This window comes from Pempheris klunzingeri, chromosome 1 (genome assembly GCF_042242105.1).
Source record: "Pempheris klunzingeri isolate RE-2024b chromosome 1, fPemKlu1.hap1, whole genome shotgun sequence".
Lineage (NCBI taxonomy): Eukaryota > Metazoa > Chordata > Actinopteri > Acropomatiformes > Pempheridae > Pempheris > Pempheris klunzingeri.
Window position 1 is genome coordinate 14,540,954 of NC_092012.1, and position 8,904 is coordinate 14,549,857.

General features: G+C 38.3%; 1 protein-coding gene across 2 annotated transcripts in view; it reads right to left on the reverse strand.

Annotated features, from left to right (window-relative positions):
- tmem41b (transmembrane protein 41B) overlaps positions 1–7,215 on the reverse strand; it is a 47,193-nt gene extending 39,978 nt beyond the window's left edge. Inside the window, exons 1-7 of one of the 2 annotated variants that reach the window (XR_011584483.1) lie at positions 7,043–7,215; positions 5,223–5,340; positions 4,028–4,156; positions 3,425–3,518; positions 2,940–3,044; positions 2,327–2,465; positions 1,839–2,240 (exon numbers count right to left, since the gene is read on the reverse strand). Coding sequence is in view for 1 of the 2 variants with exons in the window: in XM_070836197.1 (XP_070692298.1) it covers positions 2,071–2,240; positions 2,327–2,465; positions 2,940–3,044; positions 3,425–3,518; positions 4,028–4,156; positions 5,223–5,340; positions 7,043–7,142 (855 nt within the window). In the remaining variant the exon portion in view is untranslated. Of the gene's footprint in view, positions 1–1,672; positions 2,241–2,326; positions 2,466–2,939; positions 3,045–3,424; positions 3,519–4,027; positions 4,157–5,222; positions 5,341–7,042 lie in introns of those variants that run through there. The other variant, XM_070836197.1, reaches the window with a different exon arrangement.
- Positions 7,216–8,904: the final 1,689 nt, after the last annotated feature.

The following is an 8,904-nucleotide window of genomic DNA, read 5'->3' on the forward strand; positions in this document are numbered from 1 at the left end:
TTTAATCTAGCTTGTATTTAATTATTGAGACAGAAATGCATGTGAAGGACCAGTTTATAGCATTTACCAGTTGACTTAACCACCTCAGTGAGTATTTTCCAAAAACAACAATGTACCTCAGGTGTAAAAATGCAGGTCTCTCATAATCCAGTAAAAACCATAAAAACAATCCAACAGTATTTGACTAAAATAGCTTTTTTCCAGCTACAAAAACTATGAGAGCAGAAAATGCTCAGACATAAATATCTTAAACTAGACCTGCTCAAGTTTCACATAAACTGATACTTATGTAATCATTTCAAATCTGGGTTTGAGAGATTAATAATATTACAGCAGTACACAGTAAATTTGTTGAATAATAAGACAGTGAAGAAAGTTAAAACAGGAAATCTCAAACTACACAAAACCAAACTTCCTTAATAAATGTGCAATTTTAAGAGATTAAAGCAAAACTCTGTTAAATAATTTACCTGCATGTACATTCACTGCATCGACGTCTCTGGTAACCGTCCAGAAAGTTTTTAAGCAGCAGCAATAAGTTACCTTTGTACACAGGCAAAAATAAAAACATCTAAAAGAAAAAAAAAAAAAAATCTGTAAGCCTTCATAGCACAGGACAAAACTAGCAATTCAAAATGATTTAAAGAACAGAAAATAACAACATAAATCAGGCATCATAATGCATTTTTCCTGGTGAAGAATGGAAGCAATAAAATGCAAGGCAAGTCATGGATACCTCAGGCCGTTGGCAGTCTCATTGAGGGCACTGGTGTATGGTATGGAAAACATCTCCAGTTCTATACTGGAGCAAACAATATTGTGGGGTGGAGACGTACTCACCTAGAAGTACATTATCATCACCATACTCAAAACTTGAGAACCCATCTCACCCTGGGTTTTACATTTACCAACAAAGATGATTCTGTTTGGCTTTTCACTGACTATTCTGGGCTGCATGTGTCTTACCATAAAGCTGGCATAATCCTCATTCACTCAATAAACAAAAATACTAGTTTAAAATTGGGTAACGCTTGGGGTTCGGCATCCTGCAGTTTAGATGTCTTGTGAGGAACTATTATATCACCTTAATCCGCTCTGTGCAAATTACAGTGGCAAAGAGCTGCTTTAGGCTACTAATGTGAACAGAAATGGGTGAAAATAAAAAGGCCTATTTTGTGGCAGAGGATCCAGGCACCTTTCGAGGAAGAACATGGGAACTTACCCACATGTCGACAAAAGTAGCACTTACTAAGATCATTCACAACATTTTTCTTCAGCACAGTTTCAGTCTTTCCTCACACTGCATATGTTTGCCGAGGCAAGCACCAGGTAGCAAAATTGACTTTTTAAAGACTAAAATCCAGTAAACAGTAGTGTGACAGTTATTGCTGTGGTGGTACACTTCATTGGATCGAAATAAGACAGAAGCAAAAGTTAAAATAAAAATTAAAAAGGGAGCGGAACTTAAAAGGTGCTACAGACAGGATGTAGTTGTTGATATGCTACTGCCAAAGCAAACATAATAATTGTAGAAGTTGTTCCAGTATGTAAAAAAAAAAACCAAAACAAAAAAACACAAATGTTACTGATGACACTGCTTTAGAAACGTAGGCCATATGGAACAATTTTCATAATATAAAAAAAAAAAAAATAAAAAAATCCAAGTATCAGAATAAGGTGTTTTACTGTACAACATCCTACGAGTAGCACCTTTAATATTCTGGCAATAATCATACAATAATGAACAGTGCCATAAATAAACAAAAAACCCAAATTCTCTCATTTACAAGATGTGCCACTAACGTCAACATAATTCACAGAAACCAAAAAAAAAAAACCTGTGCAAGCAGCGGTCAGTTTATACTTTACTTAATATCAGGGACAACCCACCACTGCATGCGTTTTGTGGTACATGAGTGCTTGTCGTGCCGGAGGTCCGAGACTCTCCCACCGGCGGCAGCTGTGTACGAGAACGGTGAAGCAACTTGGTTAATAGCTGCATGTTCCTGAGCCGAGAGGAAGGGGATGTCGGGACCAGCCAGCAGATGAGGTGCTGAGGTGCTTGGTGTGCTACTCTAGCTTCTTCTGCAGCTTTTTCTGGAAGCAGACGGGCAGGATCGAGAGCACGGCGAGCACACCGAGCACAGCCAGAGAGTTCCAGGATACTGCCTCGCCAGCTGTGGTCAGTTTGTACAGTGTTGTACCGGCGTTGATCGCTACAAAGGACGGCGGCGCCACTCCTGTGAATCGGCCAGGTGGAATGCAGGTGAGTCGGCGACAACAAATAGTGCCAAAACAAAATCTGAGGGAAAACAGAGAGCCTTACCGAGAAAGGTGCCGATGAAGAAAACCCCCAAAGGCACATTGATGACAGGTGAGGTGATGTTGATGAACCAGTTGGGAAGAAACGGGGTTATCCTCAGGAAGATGATGTAATTGATTAAATGGTCTCGATGTTTGTCAACCTGAAAGCAAAATGGCAGCAGAATGTTTCTTAAGTCATATCTCCTGAATTGCTTCTATATTTGTTACACTGGTGCAAAATATTGCAATCCAATACAAAAGCTCCAATTATAAAAAATAAATCCATAACAAATCCAATTTGGGAAGTTTATAATCATCAGTTTTTGTTGATTTAACTGTTCTCTGATACAGAAACCTGTCTCAAGATAGATATTGTAACTTTATAACATATAATGCAACGCAGCCATTGACTTTGGCGTTACATAATAAAACAGTATCAGTTCCTTTGTTAGTGCATTCATTTCAGCAACAGCTACTAAATTATGTATTATACCAGTATTACTTTTTGGAGAAACCACCTTAAGCCTTCAAATTTCCTTGGAGCTGAGATAAAGCATTGTACAGCAGAGCACTTGCAAATGTGCCTTACAAAATGGCAGGGGGAAAAAAAACCATCCAAACAGAAAGGTTTTTACCTGCTGGGACCATTTCTGTGCTCTCTCTGAGAGATATTTGTAGACCATGGGTCTGCCCACCAGATATGACAGCATATAGCAGAAGGAAGCCCCCAGGCCAGAGCACTGCAACACACAAAGCACATGATGGCTGACAGGACTCGCTGTGGTCCATTCTGTCACACGCTAACCACTGCCCTTCCTGCTTCTCGTGGTAAAAAACATCACGTTTTAGTGTCGGTCTGTCAGAATCTAAGAGGAAGAACAATCACCATGTTTTTGCAGAGGAGAAGAAACAAATGAAATCAAACGAGGCTATAACGCCACATGACACTTTGTACACACGACATCTATCGCTTGTCTGTCCCTCCTCTTGAAATGATTTGAACGTCACAGATATACTCACTGTTTGTGCACTGAAGGAAACTATTTCTGTGCACAGTTGTTCCTTACACATCACAACATTTGCTTTTAAATCGCACGTCACGTTGTTCTTCCTTACTCACCAAGCACACTAAGAAAAGAGCCAAGGGGAAAGGGTAAAGATACCCAGAGAGGATGCTGAGGAAGATAGATCCAGGGATTGCAAATGTCTGGAGGCTGTCAAAAGTGTCAAGGTTAATGGCTGCTAAAACAATCCAATTATAACACACATTTAATAGCAATAGTGAATACATCAAAAGGATATTCCTCTACGCGATCAAGCGTGCTGATCTTTCTGTAGGATCTTTGATTTGATTTCTCGAGCTAATTTGTCTTTATATTAGAAAAGGTCAACTAAACCAGTATTAGCAATTGGTCATCTTTTGTCTAGAATTTAAGCAGTTTAAGATTTGACCTTCTGCACATCCCAGCCAATGCTCACGGACACTTCTTTACATGAGATTCGGCATGAGTTGGAGCCAAAATTTCAGCATCATCATCATCATGAGTTGCTTTGGTAGATTCAACACTCATGTGAATATTACTATACTATTACTATTACTATTAATATTATACTATATTTCGAGCTGACAGTTTCTCATGGAGGGGATGCTGCTTGACAGATTTTGTAAGCAAAGTTGAGATACATTTTTCCAAAAGGTGTGTATGTTTTTCTCCAAGGATACAAAATATATGTTGCAAAGTAGGCCACCAACACTTGGGTGTAGTATGTGTCTTTGTATTTGGACAGCACCGTCCCCAAAGCTTTGGCATCGTCCATGTCTTTAGGGATCTTGATTTTCTCCATTTCATCACTGAAATAAAATAAAATTCAAATCTTCAGTCACACATACAGTATTTGACACACACATGCTGCCAGAACAGCTTCATTATGCCTTCTACAAGCCATTATTCACCATTCAGAGACTACAGGTTTCATGATGTGAATGATGGTCTACATACTGTTATATGTATATTACCAAAACTCACGTCAAAATGATTTTTGACAACAGAAATACTGGCAAACTCAGGAACCTCATGCAATCTAAGGATTGAAGAAAAGTCAACCATCCACTACTGTTTTGTGTCAGTCTCATTTGCTGCCTCAGTCAGTCTGCACTAGATTGTCTCAGAGTGAGCCAGGCCTCTGCTGCAAAGCTCCTAACAACAGCATTATGTAGATCTAGCAATGCACCTGATTGGTTACCTGTTAACTTAAGGATTTACTGCAATGATTTACCAGGTCATTCCACGTCCAGGCTGAAAACTAAAGGTGAACAAGATTTTGCAACAGCCTGCCTTAAAATCTCCACATTAGCTAAACGTTTTCCAATGAAATAATTGTCTGATTAATTCTGTTATATTCTGTAACTTGTACATGTCTATGTTATAGCCTTCATACTACCTGGTCTTCTCCCTCTCCGGTCTCTTTGTAAAGTAATATGTAACTATCGTTTTTCAACGTAAATAAACAGGGTTAAAGCACCCAGTAACATTACCTTGGTCAAAAGCATCAACAAAATGATGACAGTTTTGCATTTAGTACAAACTATAACCAAATCATAACCTTTGCTGCACTACAGTAACAATTTTTTTTTTTAAATATTTGTCAGTCTATTCTATTACCACACATCACTTTTCAGGCCTTGTTGCTGCTTAATATTCATGCATCTTCCACATGAAAAGTGGCAGCATGGAGTTAATTTTAGTAATGATTAACATATCATGGTGAATCAAGCAAACAAAAATAAGTGTGGAATTAACTTTTTAAACAAACACTTATTGTATTACTTGTGAATTTTAAAAAAGTCTTCATTTCCAGTGATGGACATCGTCTTCACCCCCGTTTAACCAAGTGTAATAATCCATAAAGCAGCTTACTCAGGAAGTTCTGGGAAGTTCCTGTAGACTAGGTACATGACTGAAGCAGAGCAGGTGAAGATGGACACCAGAATCAGGAGAGACATGCGTGCTGAGCCCCCGGCAGTATGCTCAGCCTCTGTGGGGGAAAAGAATAAGTTATTTTCCAAAAAAAAAAAAGAGTCTACAATGAAAACAGACCACAGCCTCGTGTAATTTGCTTATGAGTTTTGCATCACTTGTTCAAGCCCCTACAGGGAACTGAGTCTCCCCCTTGAGACAGACTCCGGGTATTTCAGAGATGGCCTGTTACGTTGAACTTTCAGTAAACACTCTGTGGCTGGAGACAACTGTAATGTTGGTTAATTTCAGCAATTTAGGGTATATAGCTTTTTGTTTTTCTGTTTCATTTTTTTTACCAACTACAGCACTCTAGAGATTTAGAGGCAAATTATGCATAACGAATTAACACTAATTTTGGTGATAAACAAATTAACAAAGGAACTAGGGCAGCATGCTCCCATAAACATCGGCAAACTATTAATACATATTTCTCCTAGTGCATATGACACTGGAAAATATTTATTGAAACTTTTGAAGTCATGGTTTCAGAAGTGGGTTTTTTTCCCCCCCATTTGATTTATTTCTTATTGGCCCACTTCTGGCTTATCTGCAGTGTCTGTTCTGGGGTAAACAGACTTCAACACAAAGGAAGGGACTGGTGGCAGACCATAAACTTTTCCCCCATGTTTTTTGTTGTTATACCTAGACCAAATAGATATCTATCCTTAACTACTGTATATTTGAGTAGTTGAATAAAGTGATCTTTATTCTGCATTAATTTCTGCATTTCCTGTTGTCTGTTTAACTTTTGGCAAACATGTCATCAGCAGTGGTGTAATGCAAGTGTGTACATTTTCTCACGTACTGCACTTAAGTGTGGTTTTGTGGTGTACATGAGTATTTCCTATTTCCCACTTTATACCAATATTCCACCAAAATACAGAGGGAAATTTTATATTTTTTACTCCACAACATTTATCTTACAGTTGTAGATACTAGTTACTTTACAAATCAAATACATTTCATACACATGACGTGAAAAACGTATAAAGCATGGTGCATTCCTACAGATTAAACTTTGCAACAGCATATTACATTGTTGAAATTAGCTGTGCATTGACCAAATGCATCAGTAAAATGCTTCTTTATGTAATAATAAAACATTCAAAAGAGCTTATCTGCATTGTGTGCATTCATTTTGGATACTTTCAGTGTACACAATCATTACAATAGTTACTTCAAGTAACACTTTGTATGCAGGTCTTTGGAGTATTTCTTCACTGTCGTGTTACTTTTAGTAGAGTAGAGGATCTGAATACTTCCCCCACCACTGGACACTGGACAGGCTTTGTTGATTAAAGCTCCAATATAGCCAATATAAACATTCAAAGATTTCAGATGTTCCTCTAATTATATGTTTGGGGTAAATAAATCAAATATACCACCGTACTAACACCCTCTAACAGGCTTTGGAGTGCATTTGATCTACTTCAACACGACAGCGTTCAATGTTTTTCCATTTGCTATGCTGTTACTAAGCTAACGCTAAGCTAAGCTAATTTTCGCTAGCTGTCAGTGTCACAGCCACAGATCTTAATAAACAGTTTCTGGTTAGGGTTAGGGTTAGGACAGCTGACATTAGCTCCTGTTCTCCAATCCACAGTGACCTTAGAGCAGAAACGACGCTGCTGTCATGTCGTTATATTGCTCAACCTTAAACTATGTGTGTCACCCGCAGGTACCCGCTTCCCCCCACCTTACATTCAGACAGCACCCACCTTCCGGGCCCTGAGAGTCGGCAGCAACAGCCGCCTTCACCTCCTCCTGGGCCGAGGACAAGCCGTCGGTCTCTCGTCTTTCTCTCCGCTTTTTGGCCATTTTCTGGGATAAAACTTGAGGTCAGCTGAGGTTCCGATGTGTGTCTGTGTGTGTAACAGCAACAGCCGGCTGCTGACACGTTACACAGTTTGACCTTTTACCTTCACACCCAGCGGCAAACCTCGGCCCGTCCGCCACAGCGCCCCCTGCAGTCCCACGGTGGTGGTGGTGGTGTGGTGACAGTCAGGCCCCTGAACAGGGACATGCTTTCTTCTTACCTACAGCTACAGGTACAATTTAAGGTAAATGTAGGCTATTTTACCTGAGCACAGAAGCTGTATTAAACTGCCAAACAGTATAGGAAATCTGATTTTAAATGATTAATCAATTTATTTCAGAATCAGAATCAGAATCAACTTTATTGGCCAAGTGTGTAAACACATACAAGGAAGTGTATATATATCGATATACATGAGGTAGGTAGGATATGGGTGTATTCAGTATAGTGTTCAATAGTCACTCAGTTGAGAAAACAATCTTTTTCTTCAAACCAAAGAAAGAAAGAAAGAAAGAATAACCAGCAGATTAACCTATAATTGAATTTAATCCTGAGTTGCAGCCCCTTTACAAAACAGCCAAAATTAGCTCCAGAAGTAAAATTCTGTAATCTGTTGGACTTTTATTAGTATTGGAGTGTTTGCAGAGTGTGGTGTTGGTAAAAGATCTTAATACTTCCTCCACCACTGTGAGGTAGGAACTGAGATTTAAGAGCTGACTCTCAGCTATTCGTGCTGTAGGAGGTGTTTACATGATGGACGAGCATTGCACCATTGAAGAAATAAGAACTCAGATCGTTGATTTAAGAGAAAGTAGAAATACTGCAGGGTAAAAATGTTCTGTTACAAGTCAAACGTGTTGAAAGTCATGGATTTAAACACTTAAAGTAGTAAAAGCATACAACTCAATATGCAGAAGGGCCCATTTCAGATTATGTTACTGGATTATGATCATTGATGGATTAATGAGTAAATCACTTTAATGATGCAGTTGATGAAAATGGGGATGATTTTATTTACTTTATTTACTTGTTGCTAACTTATAATAACTCATAATCATATACTATAATCTATAACTTTTTTTATTCTATAATGCTTTATATTTTGTATTGATTATCTAAATCTGCAAGGCAACTAAAGGTATCAAATCAATTTATTGAAGTAAAATGTATAATATGTGCTTCCAAAACGTTGAGGAGGTGAAACATAAAGTTACATGGAGATACACGAGTAAAGACCTTTATTACTCAGCTCAGCTTATTTAACAGCTTCATCCAGCCTATTTGCACATTAAGGTTTTCATTACAAAGATGCAAAGATGAGCATAAAAACATGGCTCATATTTACAGACCAAACTGCCTACGAGTACAAAAGTAGTCGTATTTGGCTCCAACTCGATCATTAAAATGCTACTTACATGTTCATTAATCTGCAATGATCATGCAATGATGCAATCTGATATAATATGACTGACAGAGAAACTCTGCTCCATAAAGAAGATTTTTACTGTTAGTGTTTCCACATGTTCTGAACATTTTGCGTACTTGTTTTTGAATATTTTTACAAAGTTTTGTTGCTACTTTTGCTCTGGTAAAAGTTCTCCCTATTACGTCCACCAAAGCCATGTTTATAGTACCCATTTTGAACAATGCAGTAGGGTAATGATAGGGCTACAATTTCACTGTTCACATGGGAAAACAAATAATCTGCACTTCGTCCTTGTGGTTATTGTCCCTATAAAATGTAACATTGTCCAAATACCTACA